The sequence below is a fragment of the Asterias amurensis genome, chromosome 5, assembly GCF_032118995.1.
Source record: "Asterias amurensis chromosome 5, ASM3211899v1".
Lineage (NCBI taxonomy): Eukaryota > Metazoa > Echinodermata > Asteroidea > Forcipulatida > Asteriidae > Asterias > Asterias amurensis.
In genome coordinates, this window is record NC_092652.1 from 15,652,458 (window position 1) to 15,676,377 (window position 23,920).

At 37.8% G+C, this 23,920-nt stretch overlaps 1 protein-coding gene across 1 annotated transcript; it reads left to right on the forward strand.

Moving 5' to 3' along the window:
- The first annotated feature begins 789 nt into the window (after positions 1 to 789).
- On the forward strand, positions 790 to 15,646 carry LOC139937608 (phosphatidylcholine transfer protein-like). Its single transcript, XM_071932829.1, has 6 exons — positions 790 to 970; positions 3,529 to 3,646; positions 9,479 to 9,558; positions 10,380 to 10,548; positions 11,270 to 11,337; positions 11,885 to 15,646. Exons 1-6 carry the CDS (start codon positions 851 to 853, stop codon positions 11,981 to 11,983), a joined length of 654 nt encoding a protein of 217 aa, XP_071788930.1. The 5' UTR covers positions 790 to 850; the 3' UTR covers positions 11,984 to 15,646.
- Positions 15,647 to 23,920: the final 8,274 nt, after the last annotated feature.

Below are 23,920 nucleotides of genomic sequence, written 5' to 3' on the forward strand. Positions count from 1 at the left end.
GATGGATGCAGCGTTGCCACTCGTATGAATACTGTGTAAAAATGTTGCCCAACATTGTGATAAGTGGGTTGTTGGCTTCCAACTTAAAGCCATTATTATACACTTTCGGTAAACAGTGATGTCCAAGTCCCACACTTCGTGTATCACAACTTATATATAAAATAACAAAAGTCGGGGGAAAATAACGGGAAAACCCACTCTTGTTTCCGCAAGTTTCGCCGTGTCATGACATGTGTTTAACATAAGTCCGTAATTCTCGCTATCGAGAATTAATATTGTTTTAATGTTTACTCAAAAAGTAAAGCATATCATGGAATAATATTTTTAAAGAGAAGTATTTCACCATTACCTTCTGTTAACCCTGTAAGTTATTTGTAAATGTGTGAACTTTTTCTTTTCTGTACCGAAAGTGTATAATGGCTTTAAAGATAGTTTGGATGATATAGGCTCTTAAATAAATGGTGATATTTGGACTTTTGGACAAAGGACCGGAGATTATTTTTCAAAATATTGATGATCGCACATTAATTGAAACAACAACTGGGGGGGGGGGGTTAATAACTCGAAGGGAACTGGTACTCCGCGTATTAAGTTGAGTAGAAGGTTAAAGTTTAGGAGTAAATGAGTAATCTTCTTTTTAGTATAGAAAGCTGTGAGACTTCTAACTTTTGAATAGTTAGGAATTATTTTGCACATGTCTATGGGAGTTTACGTGTGATGACACACCCACCCGTAGTGAAAACAATTCTTGCCAAGAGAGGGCGCCATTTACACGCATTGACATTTTGTTGTTGACATACAGGTTTGTTGTTTCTCCTCCTCCATAATCTAACATTACACAGATTTAGCAATGGACTTCACGGATGAAGAATTTGAAGAAGCTTGCTCTGAGCTGGACAATCCAAGAATTTCGGACTATGAGTTCTTTGTTGAGTCTTTAGGTGTACAGATCTACCGCAAATATCAAGAGGTAAATTCACTAACGTATTAAAACTCAAACAACCGGAAGCGTTTCTTCATGTTATCATATCATGGAAACCATTTGCCGTATCAAATCCATGAAATGTGCTAAACCTTCTGTGTAAACCACCTCATGACGACCTAGTGGTGTGAGTGTCATGGTGTCATTAACATTATTGTTAAACCTTAGTTTTAGTGAAATTAAACAACATGTAGGAACTTAAACTGTGGTGATAAATTTTGTCTTTACAAATAATGTATTTAAGTTAAAAATAAGTCGTGGATAAGTCGTTAATATTGGGCGCGAGAATACCGGGGAATCGCAGGGAACGCTTACTGCGACAGACATTTAAAGACTTGTCCACAAGTCTATGCATGATCAACTCATATTGTCATGTTGTTAGTGACTGATTTATTATCTAGCCGGCTGAAGTTGATTGTCCATATTATATTGTGATAGATCTATACGTTGTAAGTTCAAGGTCAAGTCAAATGTTAATCGATAGGATTTGTAGGCCTATTTATCATTATTGTCCTAAAAAGACAGACTGCAGTATATTGTGAACACTTGGTTGGGGCATGGAGGAAGGTTGGGGGTAGGCCTTGTCTTGATTTGTGTCGTTGATTTTGTTAGCGTAGTCGCTGATGTCGCAACTTGAATACTGTCCATACACATGGATGGAGAAGAGATCTGTATCACACAAGAATCTGGATCAAACTAGATGTGTGGACTTTCCCCAATCCTTCCGAGTAATAGGTTGATGTAGCGCCCTCTAACTATTAGCACAAGAACAGGCCACTTATCAAGACATACTTTGGGAGTGGGGACAGGGGAGGAGGAGTTGTAAAGTTTAAAGGCAGTGGACAATATTGGTACTTGTCAAAGACTAGCCTTCACAGTTGGTGTATCTCAACATATGCATAAAATAACAAACCTGTGAAAATTTGAGGTTAATCGGTCATCGAACTCGCGAGATAAAAATGAAAGAAGAACCACCCTTGTCACACGAAGTTGTGTGCTGTCAACTGCTTGATTTCGAGACCTCAAATTCTAAACTTGAGGTCTCGAAATCAAATTCGTGGAAAATTGCTTCTTTCTCAAAAACTACTTTACTTTTAGAGGGAGCCGTTTCTCACAATGTTTTATACCATCAACCTCTCCCGATTACTCATAATCAATAAAGGTTTTATGCTGATAATTATTTTGAGTAATTACCAATAGTGTCCACTGCCTTTAACTCTTATTAGGCTGGACAGGTAGCGCTTCCATGGCTCAACTCAAATACTCAATCAACCCGTTATGGTTAATAAGTGCCATGTTGAATCTGCCATGTGCTGTGGTGCGTTGTTTATTTCAAACTCTAGTTCTGCAACTTGATGCACTTGATACACAGCGTGGGAAGCATGCGTGATGTTACGAATCATGTAAGTCTGTTCAAATTACAGTGCACTCATACATTGTACCCGTAGAGCAACATAGCAGATTCAACACCAGGCCTTTTTGCTTTTGAAGTGGCACAATAATTTTCCTCTGGTAAGGGACACTCTTCACGTATGGTGAAAATGTAAACTTGTCCTGGAACTTTTCAGAGGCACCAAGGCAAGGGCATGGAGGCAATCGCCTTTGTTGCCTTCTGTGAAGTGTCAGGCTTGTCCATGGCTGCATGATACAACTGTGGAAGGTTCTGATGGAGACTTCCGTACAGGCTATCACTAATATTACCACAGCAATCAAAGGGCACCACGGCAATTGCTGTTCGAGACCTGCAACATCCATGCAGGCCTGTACAGTATGCTTCCGTTTTGAAAGGGCAATGGCACCTTGGCATTTTCTTCTTGGTATAGGGCACCCTATGAGGAAATTGTAAAAATTCACCTGTAACGTTTCAAGGGCACCAAGGCAATGACCAGGGGGCATGGAGGCAATTGCCTTTGTTAGCTTTGTGAAGTACGTGCATCATGGCTGCATGGTACAAAAGGTTCTATGGAGACGTAAGCATTCACTGATATTACTATTGTCATTGTGGAGAGTCCTGAATTACAATTGTGTGTGTTTGGTGTGGTCTTTTCGTCATTGCACGCAATATTGTAAACAGTCCCTTTAGACCAAGTTACATTTTCTACTTGCTATACATCGAGTGTCTTCATTGACCAAAATACTTAGCAAACCTACTTCAAACTATGTAATGAGTAGAAGTAGTAGATGTAACCATTACAAGTTTTGACGTCATCAAGCGTCAAATTACATTAACTAAAGTTTCATATATTTATAAATATCATGTAACTCCTCCAACATTTTCAACAAAGAATTTCTATGGCTTAGAAAATTTAACAAAAGTTACATTGACCTCATTTGGTGTGGGATGCAGAAGAACTATATTTGTCCATAATAATTCCTGTCATGCTGGGGTGATAACTATGATTGGCATTAGTATATAAATATGCTACATGCAATAATTACTGTGTCATGAACAATACTTTTCTAACTTACTAAATCTAACCAAAATTGTTTTTTTTTTTTAAAGATACATTTTATTAACAGTAAATTATTTTTTCATTGGTTTTGAGGACTCAGGATTGTATGAATACAAGGTATTTGGGACATTAAGTGGTGTTGGACCAGAGACTTGCGCCAAGGTGTATGTTGATCTGGAGTACCGGAAAACATGGGACAGTTATGTCAACAGTAAGTATGATTCCCCATCTTTATCCCCCTAGCAGACTGCTGAACATTTTCAACTTATTTTTCAAGAGATTGTCGAAAGTTGTCATTATATTTCAAGGTATAAAGTTATATAAACCACAAGTAAAATTGACTATCGCCCCCGAACAAAGACATTGACAAAATGGGGAGACCAGCAAAAGGCTCTAACACGAACATTTAATAGGACTTAATAGCTCAGTTGTTAAAGAGTCGGCACAAGTCCCGCTCTAGTAAATTTTTCTTTGTCCAACCAAAAATTAACTTAAGAATTTACCAAGTTGGTGTCCCTTGTGTTTTTTTTAACTTAATATTTGAAATTAACTTGGGAGTGTGATCTGTGGCTTTACAGCAGTTACAGGTTGTATTGCATCTGAGTGGCACCCCTGAACAAAGAATTTGTCAAAAAAGGGACACCGCCAACATAAGCACCGAATAGCTCAGTAAGTAAAGCGCGGGCACAATAATCCGGAGGTCGCAGGTTCTAGTCCCACTCCATTCACTTTGTATTTTTCTAGCCCCCAAAACATCCTACAGAGGGTAGTTTTAAAAAGACCCCAACCTGGCCTCACATGAAGGCCCTCAACTCAATGGCAAAAAAACCCATTATACACTTTCTGAACAGAAAAAAATATATAAAAGTTCTCAGATTTACAAATAACTTACAGGGTTTACAGAAGGTAATGGTGAAAGACTTCTCTTGAAATATTATTCAATGAAATGCTTTACTTTTTGAGAAAACACTAAAACAATTAATTCTCGTTAATGAGAATTAAGGATTTATTGTAAACACATGTCATGACACTGCGAAACGTGCGGAAACAAGGGTGGGTTCTCCCGTTATTTTCTCCCTGACTCCGATGATCGATTGAGCCTAAATTTTCACAGGTTTGTTATTTTATATATAAGTTGTGATACACGAAGAGTGGGCCTTTGGACAACACTGTTTACCAAAAGTGTCCAATGGCTTTAAACAAATTAGGCACAATAGGGTTACTTCATTTTGTCTATAGGGGCTCTCTTAGACTTGTGGACAAGTCGTTAAATCGGCCCCACACGCTGAAAAAGTGCTCTCGCGAGATCACTGCTCTCACGCGAACTGATGGCTCCCCGATTTGAGTCGAAATCGGGGAGCCATCAGTTTGCGCGAGAGCAGTGATCTCGCGAGAGCACTATCTCAGCGCGTGGGGCCGATTTAACGACTTGTCCACAAGTTTAGGGCTCTCTCGGCTAATTTTTCTTAACCTCATTCCTACAATCTATGCATTTCAGCGCTCTTGTTATGCCATTTCTTAATTCTTGAAAGCAAGTTTGATGTGGAGGTAACATCAAATTACATTAGTGTGTATGAAGGACAAGAAGTTATACCAGTGATCGTCCAGGTTTTTCCAAAAGGGATGAGGGTCTTTTTATTTTGTATTTCTTAAGGTGGTCACCAAGCATTTTATTTCAAATTGGGATTCTTCAGTTTAAAGTCACCACCTACCTTTAATGTAGTTTACAAGTTCTTCAAAGATTAGTTAGTTAAATGAGAAATACACCAAAAATTTGTTTAAAAAAAAAAGAAAAAAAGGGGGCGACGGCCTCAAACAAAGGATGATGGAGGGAGTGGGGACGAACAACTGGATTTTTGTTTTGCGTAGTATAGAAAATAGTTTTCAACAATTAAACGCAGAGTTTAATTGGTATTGTCAAAAAGCTTATAAAATGTACCTTTTTACTTTTGGTCGTCCTCTAATTTTTTAATCTCAAATAACATTGTCAGCGTGTAAATAGAAAAACAGTTTTAATACCACATGAAAGCTTATCATAGGTAGTGTTGAATCTCAAAGGTCTGGGTCCAAATTGGGGATCAGGGCTGGGGGGGGGGGGTGACTGGCACAAGCCCCCCCTTTTAATTATTGTATTGTCAGTGTTTTTTTCCCCTTTGTAAACATTGTAAACTGTAGTCTTACTCAGCAGTTTTTAATTACCATTTATGTCATTTAAGAATCATACTAATAACAATTGTAGTAATACCAGTAGTATTGTAGTTGTACAGCACTGTTTAACCCATAGATCTACATGTACATGTACACGTGGACTGAGCATGTACTGTGAGCTGCATTTGTGTGCACTCCCATGTTTGTGTACACACCTTTGAAAAAGCCTCAAATATTATGTGCTTGTGACGCGCATGCACATACATGTATGCACAACAATCTTATGATTTGGCTGAGGTTTTGCAATTTGTTTCTTTCCAACATTCAAAGCGTATTTTTATTGTTTAAATTAAGACAAAAGATGCACTTCACAGAAATAGTGCATATCACAAAAACTGATTTCACAGAAATAGTGTATAGCAGAGCAAAGACAGGTCCTGCTGGATGGTTTCTTACAAGTTTTAAATGATTATATCTCAACTGTTAAGATCTGGGGTTACACAAATACCTATTGCCCCAAACTTAAATAGACTTTTAACTACACCTAATGCCTAATATACATATTTATACAATGACATAATGATCAATAATACAGATAAAATACTTAAATGATCAAATGATTTTCAACAAAATGCCAAACTGCCCTGCCTTTGTTATGAGCTTTTGTTACAATAAACAAAAACAAAAGTCTTTCAACAAAGTTCAGAATTTGATATTAAGAGGATATGAAGACAACTAAAAAGCGACATGGGTTACTTTTAAACTTAAATCACAACCTCGCCTTTCTGTGTGGCCTTTCTTTAGCTTTATAACTCGTGTGAGATAATTGGCTTTACCTTTATCCGTCCAAAGAATTCAATAATCGGATTAAAGCTCTCCAGCTAATGATAAGAGTTTAGCAATATCACCCGATGAAAAAAAGATTAGAACTGAACAGAAAAGACTGAACATTAGTAATTTCTTCTTTGTTCAACCCAACATCATATACATGTAACCCAGTCAGTTTCCCTTAGTTTATCACTTGGAAACATTTGAATTTGCAGTTACTGAACACAAAACCGGTTCATTTTACACTACATTGTATCCTTGAAACAAGAAAAAATAGTCTTTCAAGAAAAAAAATACGTGCGTTGTTTTCTAATACTTTTTGGAGGTGACACAGGAATGCAATTTTTCTTATTTTAGGCGTACCTCCTTAAAGCGTTGTACAGCTTCCTTTTACCATAGAGCAGGGTCTGTTTTTATAAGGAGCAAACCAAGTCTTCGAGACCCATAAATGACTAAGTTCCTAGGGACTAGTACCAAATCAATTTACCAAATCAAATCAAATCACGGTGACTTAGGAACAAATCAGTTTACCTGGACTTTATGATTTAATCAATTCACTGGAACATGGGAGAATCAGTTCACAATGACCTTGATAGGAACAAATCATTTTACTAAGGAACAAATCAATATGAACAAATAAATTTTAGTTTTACCTAGGAACATTTCAATCCACTAGGACCTAGGAAAAATTCAATTCACTAAGACATACTGTATAGGAACAAATCAATTCACTAGGAACAAATGAATTCACTAGGACCTAGGAATAATTCAATTCACTAGACATTGGAAAAAATTAAATCCACATTCCACTAGTACCTAGGAACAATTCAATTAACTAGGACATATAGGAACAAATCAATTCACTAGGAACAAATCAATTCACTAGGACCTAGGAATAATTCAATTCACTAGAACCTAGGAACAATTCAATCCACTAGGACCTAGGAACAATTCAATTCACTGAGACCTAAGAACAAATCGATTCACCGAGAACTAGAAACAATTCAATTCACTGAGACCTAGGAGCAATTCAATTCACTAGGAACAATTAAATCCACTAGGACCTTGGAACAATTCAATTCACTGGGACCTAAGAACAAATCGATTCACCGAGAACTAGAAACAATTCAATTCACTGAGACCTAGGAGCAATTCAATTCACTAGGAACAATTAAATCCACTAGGACCTAGGAACAATTCAATTCACTGGGACCTAAGAACAAATCGATTCACCGAGAACTAGAAACAATTCAATTCACTGAGACCTAGGAGCAATTAAATTCACTAGGAACAATTAAATTCACAAGGACCTAGGAACAACTCAATTCACTGAGACCTAGGAACAAATCAACCCACTAAGACCTATGCACAAATCAATTCACTGAGACCTAGAAACAATTCAATTCACTAGGACCTAGGAAACATGCAATTCACTAGGAACAAATCAATTCACTAGGACCTAGGAACAAATCAATTTACTAAGACCTAGGAACAAATCAATTACAAACGCTTTTTGTAGACCGACTCGTCCGATCCAAGGCAACGTGTTCCTTTAACCGTAAAAATTGTAAATAAAGGGTATTTTGACCCTGCCAGGTCAACCCAAAACGCAAGTTTATGCGTTGTGCCACAAACCACATTCACAAAAACATGATGAATGATTCTTCTTTCTCAATGAATAAAAGAAATGTGACCCCCATCCCACCCAACCAATAATGTAGTACAGGGAAGCCACATGTCCTGTTGTATGAAGCGAGTGTTTATTATTGTTTATATAAAAGTGTTCTCAGATCCGCCTATAACCTTACAATTTTCAGGAACTTGGTTACCATAGACATCCACTTTAGGTCTAACCTTCGGTATGTTGTTTGGGCTACACTTTCATAATGAAGTACGAGAAAAACCACTAACTTTAAGTTGTTCAAACCATTTAATTCATGTTTTGGCCATGGTTAAAAAATGCTGGAAAATGGAGTAGAACAATTTTGAATTAAGTGCTCACTTTTTAGCCGCCCAAATGAGGACTTCTGAAGGCTTATTTACTTGCTTTTAGTTTAGCAATCTTTTAAGAATTTACGGCATACTGTTGGAAAATGATGGACATTTTGAAGCTTATTTATCTAAATGAACAACTATAAATTGTGGAATCACTTTGAAAAATATTTCACTTACCAGAGATTTTCGTAATTGTCATTAGGCCAACTCTTTTCCAGCCCGCCTTTGCTAAGTTGCAACTGATGCGACGCACTGTGCAGGCCTACTGCTTGGTGTGTGGAGCGTCAAACACTGTTTTTTCCTGCCTACTGGATTACGCAACATTAATCCGACGCTCTTCTCCATCTGCCTTTACTGACATGACGCTCTTAACATATGAGGACTGTGAACATTTCCGATAGAACCAGGCCACAAATTGTGCTTCTGAGTCGTTCTGCTCGGCTGTCTAAAAGCATGAAACAATGAATTCGGAGTGAAACTTGCTGGAAATCTTTTTTTCATAGGAACACAATAATATGTTTGAGAAAATGAATGATTAATTTAAAGGAGCTAAACAGTATTATTTTTTGGGAAAACAAGTAATTATTTTTTATAGGAACGAAATTTAGGTCCTCTCATAATTTTTCTTTTATTTTGTATATTTAATTTTTTTTAAATTTATGCTTTATTTAATTATAAATTTTTTTTTTTTTTTTTGGGGGGGGGGACATTAGTTCAAATATATATCATTTGTTTTCCTCAAATTAAAAGTGGGTATGGAGCCCTTGATGTGCCATTTGATTTATCAGGATAAGAAAACTACTACTTCAAGTATTTCTGTTAAGGTCAATGGGTTTAGGTGTATTTCCTGGCAACAAAAGAGCTGTCAATCAATCTCCTGAGGTACCCCTTACCAGAAGAAAATTGCTGTGCCCCTTCAAGAGCGAAGTTCAAGGTCTAAAAATGGTTTTGAGGGAACAACATTTATTTCATGGTTCTTTTTTGTTAAGTGTTCAAAACCTATTAGTTTAAAGGCTCCGTACCTGGTCTTTACTAATTGAAAACTCAATTGATTTGTTTTTTTCTTTTGCAGAGTTGTATAAAGTTAAAGATGGTGACAGAGAGGGCGTTTACTGGAGAGTCAACTACCCATTCCCAATGTCATCAAGAGATGTATCTTTTTTATTATTGAAGAATCACTCTGAAACATTTTACTTCAAAGTAATGTGGTTATGTAAAAAGATGTCAGCCATTACCAATTTTGGCAATTATACCACAATTTGTTTGTGCTGGTTGAGCAGTGTGCAGCAGCTAGTTTATTTGTTTCTGATTGACGCGGAATGATGTCATGATAAATATCATTAGTCTTATGTGCCTAAACTAAGGCCTCATTGTTTTTTATATTCAAAATAATGAGTCTGTAAAGACATGTTTGGTAATTCCTGTAAAAAAATCAGTTTATTCGGATAGCTTTCTAACTATAAAAGCTCCTCCAGAACCATCCTTCAGACGAATATTTTTGTTATAAATATTTATAATGATTGAGTCATTTAGAGTGATTGCTGTGCTCCAAATCCCTGGCTAAAAATAAATGTGTTTCCATTGTTATCACCAAGACGAAACAACCAAATTCGATGTTTTTCACAGGCTGACTGCTGTAATATTGAAAAATAACAATTTCAATATTTTGTATAATAAACTGAACTTGAATCATTTTCATCAAATTAAACATGTACCAAATATGTATCTACAAATATATAAATTTTGTTCTATAGGCATTCACACACAGGTAATGATAAACAATTGAGAAAGACTCATTTATCATACCTTATCTCCCAGTATTGGAAAATGGAGCAGAATGGGGTTTCGTCCAATAATTTTGGTCAACTTCTGGTCTTTAGGTCCATCTTTGACATTTTGACAATCTCAATTCGTTATTTTTTAAATTAATTCAACATTTTATTTTGAGGATTTCTTAACACTTTTGCGGACAGTACGCGTTTATACGAGAGTCAAGAGAGTTTGACATTAATGATGAGCATGTATGGGTGATCCTGGGTCGCAGTGTTCCCTTTGCCTCCAAACCGCCTGTGGCTGGTGTCATCAGGGTGTATGATTTCAAGCAAAGTATGGCAATCAAAGCAAGTGGTGATGGTTCAAAAGGTAATGAAATAGGTTAGACCCCTTGCATATGACATTAGGCCAAGTAAAAAAAGAAACACGTTAAGCGTCCCCGCCCGCTTCTTTTTTAGAGGCTGCCTCCTTTTTTGTCTTCATTTATATATATTGTGTGTTTGAACAGTAGGAAAAACAATGGATTAATGAAATTTTTAAAAGAATGGCGGCCATCTTGAAAATAAAAAGTTAAAAGCCACTCCTTCCTTGTTTTTAGAAACCCGTATGCTAAACATGTTCCCTTCTTTTACTCGGCCTTACATGGTCACAATGCCCTCACTGAGATCAAAGGAAGAACTACAGTGAATGAGAATTGTACTTGATAGTTTTCAAGATTGTAATGGCGGCCATCTTGGATTTAGAGGTCAGGATGATCCCCAAACAACTAACAATCTAGTGGATTTGTTATGCCAGAATTTTGAGTATTGTCAAAGGTATAAAAATGTCTCCCTTTTCCGGTTTCCAAACAGCATCATCTGTAGAAATTATTTCAGAGAAATCATTTCTTAATGATTTATTATAAGATTAAGTAACAGTTTTTAAGAAACAGAACAATTAAACGTGTTCTGTTTTTTTTAATTTAACACATGCTTTCTAGTGTAAACTTCACCTGAAGAAATGAACATGTGACTGGAATTTCAACATTCGGGGGCGATTGCAAGTTTTTGAAACTCTTTGTAATTAACAATATTGTCTTTGATATCTGTAGCGTTCATGCATTACTATGACAACCCTAAAGGAATGATACCAACATGGTTGGTCAACTGGGCTGCCAAAGTAAGTCATCTTTCATCAATTCATGTTCCTTTTGTGTTGGAAAATGTACAATTAATCAGCTAAAATTTGCATATACTGCAATTGCTATTTCAACCTGTTTGTTTCTGGAAAATGTATTAGGATAAAGCTTATGAAGCACCAGTGGTTTGTTCTCCTTTATTATTTTTTGTTTTGTCATTTTCTGAATGGGGCCTTTTCCTACTCTAAGAAAAAAGCAGGGCTTCATTTCACAAAGCATTAAAATTCATTGTAAAGAACAATTGTCGGTGTAACAATAGTGATTTGTATAGTGACATAACACTTTACTTAAAAGCAACTACCATCGATTTTGCAGTTAAGATCACTCTAAGCTCTTTTTCGGGTTATGAGTCAGTTTGACACAGGTTTAGGTCAGTTTGGTACAGATTTGGGGTCAAACTGACCCGTACATGGTTCAGACCCCTGGGGACAATTCTGGCCCAAAGTTTTTAGAGTGATAAGATTCTTTGTTTGTTATACATAAATATGAAATCTTAAAATATCAATATTTTTTTGTACCGTTTCCTAGACTGGAATTCCTGGTTTCATGCAATCCATGACGGACGCATGTAATGGTTATCCAGAATACCTGGCTAAATTGGAAAGGAGTAAAGGCACGACCAGTTGATGCTGTTTGTTGGTAGTCGGCAAAATACTTAATCAATTTGCTATTTATATCAGTAGATGCAATACTTGTTTAGCAAATCATGTTAAAGGCACTGGACACTATTGGTAGTTTAATTCTTATTTGAATACTTATAGTTATTAGCAAGACAGTTCTCTAAAGAACAAACTTTACCTGGCAAGTAGATATACTCATGTGGTTTCCGTAAAGTAAAAAATACACTGTTTATTGAAAATAGCTGTTGGCATACAAAGTTGCTTGGTAATGAGCAATTGGAGAGCTGTTAATAGTTTAAAAAATTGTGAGAAATGGCTCCCTCTAAAGTAACATAGCTTTTGAAAAAGAGGCAATTCTCACTCCAAATTATTAAAATCCCCAGGCCCAAAATGAATTTAAAGGCATCTGAAAGCACACAAATTTGTGCAACAAGGCTGTTTTTTCTGTCATTATTCTCTTGCAGCTTCGACGACCAATTAAGTCAAAATTTTCACAGATATGTTGTTTTATGCATATGTTTGGTTACACCAAGTGTGAATTCTGGTCTTTGACAATTACCAATAGTGTCCAGTGCGTTTAAAGGGAAAGTATACATTGGTTTATCACTCTTAAAATTAATGGCAATATAAACTTACTTTCGATAATAGCATTTTGAGAATCCTTTCACTCAGAAGTGATGTGATTATGTAAAAAGATATTGGTTTTTATGCCCCACAATTTGAATCAGAGAAGTGTTACTAACAGTAACGTCTCCCAGATTGTGTACTGTAAAAGTCAACATTTAAGTAAGATTAAAACAATCGAACAGTTAAACAAAAACAAGGTACAGTATATATTATGTACTTTGCCGTTTAGGAGCTACTTGGGCCTCTAATTTGTTTGTTTTTTAAACAATGTTATTATTGTAAAGTGATAACCATTCCTTTTTCATGGAGATTTTGTTATATATACCCTATACATTTGAACTTTTTAAGATGTCCAATTTCTAAGGATTTGACTATTTTATTGGTTCCTGTTGAAATAGTATGTGTGTGTTTTAAGATTGTATTATTTCCAAACATTTAAAATATGCAGAGCGGTAATTTTTGACAGTCAAGGACTGCTATCTACTTAAAGTGTGTGCACAACATTGGCATGATTGAAAGTCAATTTCCACAGATATGCACATGACTTAAAGCCATTGGACACTTTCGGAACAGGAAAAAAAGTTCACAGATTTTACAAATAACCTACAGGGTTTGGTATTGGTGAAAGATTTCTCTTGAAACATTCCATGAAATGCTTTACTTTTTCTGAAAACATTACAACAATTATCAATTCTCGATATCGAGAATTACAGATTTATTTTAAACACATGTCATGACACGGCGAAACTTCATAAACAAGGGTGGGTTTTCCCGTTATTTTCTCCCCACTCCGATTGAGCCTAAATTTTCACAGGTTTGTAATTTTATATGTAAGTTGTGATACACGGAGTGTGGGTCTTTGGAAAATACTGTTTACCGAAAGTGTCCAATGGCTTAAAGGGTCAAACCAAATAACTGATATTTAGTGAATCAGTGGCATTATTTTCAACAGCAATACCATTTTATACAAGATTATTGAAGAAATAATTTTTAATTTTACATCAATACTATTGTTCTATATCGATACTTAATTGATAAAACTTTATATAGAGCGGGCTGTATAAGGGCGACTCCTTTCAAAATCAAACTAAAATAAGTTTTTATACTGTTTTTGAAAAGCTGCCTTATTTACTCCTATATTTCTAGAGTGGGTTTTCCTATACAATTATATGTTTATTGTTTGATTTAGTTAACAATATTGTTTATTATATTTATTAGTATAAATGCAAATGTCAGAGAGAAGCATCAATATGGATTTACCTAATTTATTTTAAAGAACTGCTTTAATACAGTTTCCTGGTTCATACTTTATGCGAATGCGAATGTTGACATCAGAAATTTGCAACGAATTATTCGCAGAGTTGAGCTGTGCTCGACTCTTGCGAATGTTCACAGCGTAAACAGAGTTGTGATGTCAAATTCACTGGAACTTCGCTTCGCATTCGCAGGAAGTATGAACCAGGCTTTCAGCTCATATAAAGGTTCTTCTCTAAGGAGAATGGTACAAATTCAATAAATGGTACAAATTCAATAATTTCCAAATGTTGTGCCTGAAATTCTCAGGGTCACTCTATTTAAACAAAAGTAAGGCGGTATTGTTTAAATTAAATTTTTACAAGTTACACACAACGTTGTATGTACAAATAATGCGAAACTTTTGAGATGTTGGCAGCTGCAGACATAACTGTCCTTTTTAATGTCTATAAGTGTGCACGCAGATGCTCACTGTTGTACCCGTACTGGCGAGAACTATTAAAAAGGACCGCCCAAAAGTCTCCCATCAATTCATGCCCATTGCTATTGGCCATCCACTCAGCTAAGGTGTAAAGTTGGCACGGTAAGAACTCAAACTTAAAGTCAGTGGACACTATTGGTATTTACTCAACAAAAATGTGAGAAAAGACTCCCTCTGAAGTAACATATAGTTTTTGAGAAAGAAGTAATTTTCCACGAATTTGATTTCGAGACATCGGAATTAGATTTTGAGGTCCCGAAATCAAGCATCGGAAAGATACACCAATTGAGAAGACTGTGTCTTCGACAATTATCCTTGCCAGGAAGAAGTGGAGGAACAGTTGATAGGAGGAGCAGACGAGTGGCTCCTGTCATGATCGCAGACCTTGATTTTGCAGATGACATTGTTCTGATATTTGATGAGATTGAGCAAGCTCAGCTGGTTCTGCAAAGAACAGAGACTGAATGTGCCAGAGTGGGGTTATTTCTCAACACCAGGAAGACAAAGTACATGATATTTAACAGACCACTGCCACTCCCTAAAAGACAACCATCAGTTCAGAGCTGAACTGGGTAACAGATTTCAAATACTTGGGCTCGTGGGTTAATGACACCGAGAAAGATGTGAAATGTCGTATCACTCTTGCCTTAAAGAAACTCGACTCCATGAAGAACATTATGGTTAAGTCGGATGTCCCAGTCCCTGAAGGTGAAGTTCTTTACTGCCACTGTGGAATCAGTACTGCTGTATGGATGTGAGTCTAGAGAAGAGACTGGACCGCTGCTATACAAGAATGCTTTGTTGTGTTAAACAGATTCATTAACTGGGAGAGGCATGTCACAAACCTGGAACTCTATGGTGGACTACCAAAAGTTGGCACCAGGATTAGGGCAAGAAGGCTGAGACTAGCAGGTCACTGTCTCAGACATGCAGAGCTGGCAGTGAGCTAGCTTGTGCTATGGGCCCCTACTCAAGGTCACTGTTCCTGGGGCAGACCACCTTGTGCAAGGACACCTTGTGCAGGGACTCTAAGACTGTGTTGGGAAGAGCTGCGTACAGTAATGGAGGACCAATGAATGAATCGCATCGGCTGAATGAATGAATGAAAGGTGTCCAGTGCCTTTAAGACTGCTTTGTAGACAAACTTGTGTTACACTGAAAACATTTGAAAAACTGTTTCTGTCACTTCAAATACTCATTTTTCAGGCAGAAACAATCAACCAGTCACAAAAGAGTATCTGATACAAAGTGACCGATTTACATTGTATAGCAGAGCAAAAGCAACACCAAATGTTTCAATTGCTACTCAAAAATCAGGATTTGCAACTCAAATTTACAATTCAGTATGCTCGAAATTAGCCTTGATCAAGGCGCTACAGCCAGCCGCGATCTGCAAAATCCCAGTCCCCATCACTGAATTCCACCAGTGCACCCCCATACATAACACAGTGCATATAATACGTATACAGCGTATGTACACACATACGTACTGTACATGTACATGTACCATCTGTATACGGTACACTTACGGTACATGGGTACTTCCTAAGTAGCGCCTTGATGGTTTTGTATCTGCCAAAATTTAGGGCGGAGCTCATTATGCTAATGTTTACTAACAACCCGTTCTCATTGGTTGTTGGTTGACCTATAAACTCTCGATGCGATGTCAATCACAACGTTCTGCAAGCACTCGCACACATGTGCTCGTCGACGTAATTGTAAACAAACCGTGGTTGTAGTTGCAACGGCGGCGGGCGAGGGAGAAATCCCTACTAGTAAAACAAAACAGTAAGTCGCTGGAAATCAGTGGTGTATAATTTGCAACACAACTACAGAAACTTTCAACAAAATATAACAACCGCGTTTAATGCATCAATCATGGGTTTAGAAATAGAAGGAAGAAAATTAGAACATGTGAAATGTGTTTGAGAAAGGTTAAAAAAGTATCCAGGTGTCATGGGTTTCCGGCAAGATGGCTACTTGGTAAGAATTCTTAGGTGTTGGGCATATGACAGTACAACACACCCCATCCCCTTGAAGCACAAACACAGACCAGATGAGATAAGAAACCCAGCTGTTTATTTTGTCTTAATGTAGACATATATTATTTATTACGTTTCTCGCGGTAAATCAAAGTTGAGGATCGAAAATATGTGTTGTCGAAAACATACCAGACGGTAGAAGATGGCGTGTGGCTGAACAACAACTACAAGTAAAGTTCACATTCATAAACAAACTCTTGCCATACTACTAGTACTACACTACAACGTTACACTTATAGTACAGCAGCTTTAAATTCAGGGACAAATCTACCAGCTACGTTGTAATTATGATGCTAGTCCTCGTGTTATAATGAAACGCAAGACAACGGAAGTTGTTCGAAGTTGTTCAACACCATTACCGACCGGGCGAGTCTTGTCCGGCTCACCCGTCCGGCAGCGCATTCAGACCCCTTACAATTATAGCTAATATACACGCCACGCTCTCGACACTGCTATAAAAAGCACGTATTACAGTACATAGACCTTATCGCAAATACCAATGCGCAAGCGCAGACTGTTGAATGAGGTGCATTGTGGGATAGATATGAATCCAATTTTGCTACCAGCTAGACCACAATGCACCTAATTCCAAGCTTTACGCGCGCGCCCCAGTATTTGCGAAAAGGTCTATGTCCATACAGCTAGCGTACAGCGTACACACACACACACACACGCACGCATGCATGGACGTGGCATGATTGCTCGCAGTAATACGTCATTCTCAATCGCGCCTGTGATTGGCCAATGTTTAGAATGACACGCCCACATCATGAATACCCTTTTATCGGAATTCCGATAAAGCTTTACAATCCCATCAAGGCTGTTGTTTGAGCCACGTGTGCGAGGTTGAAAGTAGAAAGACACGACCGTACTCACGACTACGCTATACTGTTCTCGCTGTACAATGTATGGTAATGTACATTTGTGTATGCACTGCATGCGTGTGCAGCGAACCGGGCCGGGGAACAGTACGTCAACAGCCTTGATCAAGGCTAGCTCGAAATAAGTTCAGTCTAATATTCTTGGTATGCAAAATTGATGGACGAAATCGTTCCCTGATACATTACATGGTATTTGGACCAGTAACATGTTTGCTTTTTGCAAGATTTTGTGCTCACGCAAAAAATTATGACCGCAGTTTTTCAGTAAAATGCACCACAAACACATAAGAAATAACTCACTTTGTTCAAAGTTGCAAGAACTTAAACAGCCAGTGAGTTACCACAAACTGGAGACACAACTTTGTTAAGTATAAATTCATTGCATAATTACCTGGACCCAATTTCCTAGAGCTGCTTACGCACAAAAAGTAGCTAAGCACAATAAAATTATGCTTACCAGAAAAAGGTTACCAGCCAAACTGCCATGTTTCATGTAAAATTTGAGACTGGTATCCTGCTCATTTCTGTTTAGCAGACAATTCCTAAGCAATATTCTCTGCAGCTATGAAATCAGGCCCTTGAGTTATTATTCATCATTAAAAAATCTACCAACACTTGCTTTGTTTGTTGTAAGCATGAGGCAGTTTAATCCTCCCGTCATCGACAGTAAACTCTGCAACTCTGGGCTGAAGCCTCGCTACAATCTCCTCAACCAAGAGCCTGCCAATACAGTAAACTTCATCTGTTAAGTCGACATTTCGACTGGTTTTACCCAAACATTTAAATAAGGGAATAAAAGAGTGGTGACTCAGCATTCTTAAACGGTTGTTTCTAACCAGCAGGGTCTTGGCCGTGTGATAAAGGCCCGAGCAGAAACGCCCTTAACCCTGCAATGTTTAAGCGGCCGTTTAAGAACGAGTCACCACTCTCAAATTTCCATCCATAAATTCCCTTTTGTTTAAAAAGCGATTTTTTAAAAACAATCGTAGACAATTGTGACAATCTGCTTGGTGTAATGAATTTCTACAAAGATTGTACATTTCAAAAACTTTAAAACATTCTGCTAGGTGTTATGGGTTGTGTGTACACGCATGTACAAATAGATGACGCACTGATACTAACTGGTACAATGATTGCGTTCCACGACCCCCAAAATGTGTACCTATGATTGTGGCTTTGCACATTATATACTTGTTTTCTGTCTGAATGAAGCTTGACTGGTCTCCACCTAACAAAGCCATCAACATATTCTTCACTCGAATAACTTTGAATTTAGATAAAATTCTAAAGCGGTGTTCCAATGGGATTTTTTTTTTATTACTGCGACTTTTCTGTTAGATGACAATTTAATCCAATGGGGACGCATGGGTTACTTACCTCCCTGTCAATTTACCGTGACCGTGATGTAAAACTAACAGGCCAAACATAAATATCTAATAGATGTTAGGGATAAAGAATATAATTTTTTTTTTTTTACCCATACACCAATGTGTGTTAGCACTCTTACTCAGTATTTTCCCGAGTCCTATGAACAAATATCACAGGCATATTACTCGGGTGGGATTCGAACCCACGACCCTTGCATTTCTAGAGCAGTGTCTTCCCAACTAGCCTTGCGAGATTGGCCGGTAGCTAGAGGCAGTTCGAATCCTATGTTTTGGCAGCGGGTACCGCAACGATATATAATAGATGTTAAATTTGCATCGGGATAAAGAATATTAGTTTAGTTTTTTTTTACCCATACACCGATGTGTGTTAGCACTGTATACTCAGTACTTTCCCGAGTCCTGTGAAAAAAATATCACAGGCATATTACTCGGGTAGGATTCGAACATAAATATCATTAGACTAAATCAATATCCTAAGGCAGGCCGGGTATACTTTTGGTAACAATATTGTCAAAAACCACTATTCTCACTGGGTGCATCCCAACAAATGCATAAACAAACCTGTGAAAAATGGGATCAATTAGTCATCGAAGTTCCAAGAAAAAAATTTAAGAACAAAATTAAAATTTGAAAAATAAAATAAAATAAATCAACCACAATGTTCTTGCATTTGGGAAATAATAGTCAACGACTTGAGTTGATTCTGATCTCTCACATTTTAAAGAACAAATGATGCGACTTGTCATGCCCAAGCGGTGTAGGTCCCCTGGCAAGCTCTGACGCTGTCAGTATAGCAGGGTGTGGGTTCGAATCCTGGTCATGGCACTTGTGCCCTTGAGCAAGGCACTATAACCAAAATAACTTTGCAAAAAGTTGGGAAGGTTGCATTATGCTCTACCAGACAGGCTCTTACATGTCCTATGTGGATAATACCCAGTACTACTTGAAGTCAAGACAGTAATTGTGAAGCGTAGTGTAGTTACATCCAGGGGCGGTATACACATCCTCGATCCCAGTATGTGTGCGTGACGGTTGCATGAATGTATAATCGAACGGAACTGTTGGATGAAGGGCAGAATTGTTGGATGAAGGGCAGAATGTGTGTTTGTAACAAATAGCCAGCGCCTTAAACGACTTGCCATCAAGTCTAGGGTTTACCCTGTTTCAGCCCCAGGAATAGGCGGCAATATGCCACTAGTGACAGTTGAGAGTTGAGTTTGGTTGACAGCCCACATCAGTCTATCCTAGCTCCTCCCGTGAAGTGGCAGTTCCTGGCCTTGAAATAGGCGATCTCTTATAAAAAAAAACCCAGAAAACACTACGATACTTATTTCAAACATACCTTATTACCGAGTAACAGACAAGGTATTGGACTCATATCTGGCATGAAGACTTTAGAATCTACATCATTCTTCCAAGTGACTACATGCTGAAATGACTTGATAGACGTGACATCAAACATGATAACACATGCAGATGCTTCCTGGTAATACACTCTCGTTAGATAACTGTTCCTCTCCGTACCTTCAGAGTAGAAAATATAAAATAACAATAATAACTTCGGAGTAAAGTACACTCGCTTAAGACAGGCGCTCCAGAGTCACGCCAAACCATATTTTGAATTTAATACATGAAAAGTTTGTTGTCTAAAACAGTTAGGAACGACGGGATGCGCTAGAAGTCGAAAGATTGACTGTTGCAGTCGTTCGGAATGACTCTAGAGAGAGAGAGCCTTGGTTTTAGACATCGATCTTGTCATGAACCAAACCTTTATGTAAACATTTTGTTAAAGGCAGTGTGATGGACACTATTGGAAATTACTCAAAATAATTATTAGCATAAAACCTTACTTGGTAACGAGTAATGGGGAGAGGTTGATCGTATAAAACATTGTGCGAAACGGCTCCCTCTGAAGTGCCAGAGTTTTCGAGAAAGAAGTAATTTTCCACGAATTTGATTTCGAGACCTCCAGACTTAGAACTTGAGGTCTCGAAATCAACCATCTAAACGCACACAACTTCGAGTGTCAAGGGTGATTTTTCTTTCATTATTATCTCACAAGTTCGATGTCCGATTGAGCTCATATTTTCACAGGTTTGTTATTTTATACATATGTTGAGATACACCAACTGTGAAGGCTAGTCTTTGACAATTACCAATAGTGTCCACTGCCTAAGTTCGCCTGTCTGAAACCAAAAATTGTTTGGGTCGACTTAGAATCGGTACTATTCTATTTGGTTCGGCGCGACTCTGGCATGCCCTTTCAAACAGTCTTAAAAGTAAAAATTACCAGCAAATAAAGATCTACACAATATACGTTACATTTGTGTATAAGCATCATACTTAATTGACTTTACCACCGAGGGTTTTGTTAATAAACAAATTAAAATGAGTTTTGACGTCACAAATTAACAAAGAATAATTCACGTGAAAGTTGACTTGACCTGAACCCCTGTGAAACATTTACTGGAAAACAGCCATGTGACATCAACATTTGCATTCACATGAGGTATGAACCGGGCTTCAGATGCAACAATGCTATTACAGGATTTGAGGGATTGCATGGTGAGGTATCAATATGTTTGGTTTGCCATCCATCTCAGCATTCCAACAGGTTGCCCTGCCAGCAATTTGAGTCCTAAGACCTCTGGCTGGCTCTACGATGCTGTAAACACAGCCTGGCGCTTGCCAAAGTGAATAGTGCACAACCCTTTTTTTTTTCTCCTTTTTTTTTTCTTCGCACCTTGCACCATCAACCAATGGCGTCACCAACACACCATCCCAGTCATGGCTTCCTAAGTGAGCTGTATAGGGATTAATCTACTCAAAACTCAAAACCAGTAATGTCCTGCTTTTTACCTACTACCCTGCTAGTCAAAACGTTGAGACCAATTCAAGAACTGACTCTGCTGTAGTGCAGGTAAACAATCCTATAAGCTTAAGTAGTAGTCCCAGCCAATTTTCTATACCTTTCGCCCGGGTAGTAGTTAAATAGCAGAACAGTTCTTTTCAGAACTGAGAAGTCTCCAGACCATCCGATAAATCTACTCCGCGGAAAGAAAGACAGTTCTCTTAAGAACAAACTCTACCTGGCAAGTAGATACACATATGGTGTTACCGCAATATGTAAAAATGCTATTTCAATACATAAAAAGGGATAACCATACTTTGTACAAGTTACAACCATCAATATGGGGAAGGCATGGAATACTAACTGGTGTTGATACCAAAAAGTTCAAACAAAATCAACAGAGAACCAACAGGAGGTCCCTATTGCTGGTGTTTACACAAATGAGTGAGTGATTGTGTTGATCTATATTAGAAGTGACGTGGAAGTGTCGTGGCCAAGGGGTCGAGAGCACCAAATTCAAACTCTGGTGTTTCTGATCAGCAGAGTGAGGGTTCAAGTCTTTTGTGTCCTTTAGCCAGACACTTAACCATTGCTTTGTCAAAAGTATGTTAGCCAATACATCTACACTTGTTTTAAAAACAAGAGAAGGGAATAAAAGGGTAGCGACGAGTTCTTAAACAGCCGTTTAAAACCAGCAGGGTCATGGCCCATCGCTCGGCCACGACCCTGCAAGGTTTTAAACGGCCATGTAAGAACAAGTCACTACTCTTTTATTCCCATTCATGAATGCCCTTTCGTCAAAAGGCGAAACAGTTTATTAGTTCTAGACACTCTGCCACTTGTTTCCTTAGCAAAGTTTCTGAATTCATATTGCTATTTAGAAGGGTTGTGTTTACATGATGTTATCATGAGAAAATAAGCAAAATTGTGCAAGTCTGTATACATTTAAAAATTTTTAAAGGCAGTGGACACTATTGGTAATTGTCAAAGACCAGTCTTTTCACTTTGTGTATCTCAAAATATGCAAACAAACCTGTGAAATTTGAGCTCAATTGGTCATCAAAGTTGCGAGATAATAATGATAGAAAAAATATCGTTGTCACACGGAGTTGTGTGCTTTCAGATGCTTGATTTTAAGACCTCAAAGTTCTAAATCTGAGGTCTCGAAATCAAATTGGTGGAAAATTGCTTCTTTCTCGAAAACTATTCCACTTCAGAAGAAGCCGTTTCTCATAATGTTTTATACTACCACCCTCTCCCCATTACTGATACCAAATAAGGTTTAATGCTAATAATTGTTTTGAGAAATTACCAATAGTGTCCACTGTCTTTAAATGCAGGGTGTACATTTGGTAATTACTCCACAATTTAACGAGCATAAAAACTTACAAGGTAAAGAGCACTGGAGAGCTGTTGATTCTTTCAAACATTGTAGAAAGGACACCCTTTGAAGTAGGGTGATTTTTCAGTTCAACCCAAAAATTGAATTAGAAGGCCTTTCTAAGGCATCTGAGGCACCAAATATTACGCATCAATGGTGTTATTATTTTGATTTCGAGGTTGAACAAAGAATTGACTAGAGTGGGATACAACCGTTAACTGCCGTGTAGCCAGGGATCACACCCAAATTACGATACAACCTGGGAAGTGGTAGCTCGGGGATCACCTTAAGGGGATGCGACTTTTTGTTTCAAATATCAATACAAACCACAAGGGAAACTGACTGGGTAAATTTGTAAATGATTTCGAGGTTGAACAAAGAATTGACTAGAGTGGGATTCGAACCAACGACCTCCGCATTAACGTGCTGGCGCTCTACCAACTCAGCTATCTAGCCGTATATTGGCAGTGTCCCTATTTTGTCCATATCTTTGTTCGGGGGTGCCAGTCAGAAGCCATACAACCGTGTTATCATTTTATCGCAACTTTGATGACCGATTGAGCCCAAATTTTCACAGGTTTGTTACAATGTTAGTTACGATTATATATATATATTTAATTATATAGCAATCTCCAGATGAGCAGACCCTACCGTGCCATTTCAGAATTGTGTATGGGTGTTCAAACGTACCTTACGTAACTACGCAAAAGCCTGCCCTTAATCATGTGGCGTAGCAACTGTCTCGATAGTCTGAGGAATTCAATCGTAAGCGATGCATTGCAACTGGGCGATTCGTTGCACCAGACTCTCGCAAATTGCTTATTGTTCATGTCAGAATTTAACCTCATGGAGACATGTGTATAATTGTATTTCCCTCCTCAGTAGCTGTGAGCTTAGTAATAGTTTGCTGACCTCATGAATAATTCATCAGTAGGAAGGGCCAGTAGGTGGTTATTTGTTATGTTTAAATGCTTTGCCTTATTTGGGTCTTGAGTCTTTATTTGAGTTTTGAATGGGTGAAATTTTGGGGTATGTTGAG

Bases quoted from the DNA above. Each gene is read 5' to 3' on its own strand.
- LOC139937608 (XM_071932829.1), top strand. From the start codon at position 851: ATGGACTTCACGGATGAAGAATTTGAAGAAGCTTGCTCTGAGCTGGAC. The intron at 10,549-11,269 runs GTAATGAAATAG...TGATATCTGTAG, and splicing joins AAGTGGTGATGGTTCAAAAG to CGTTCATGCATTACTATGAC. The intron at 11,338-11,884 runs GTAAGTCATCTT...ACCGTTTCCTAG, and splicing joins TGGTCAACTGGGCTGCCAAA to ACTGGAATTCCTGGTTTCAT.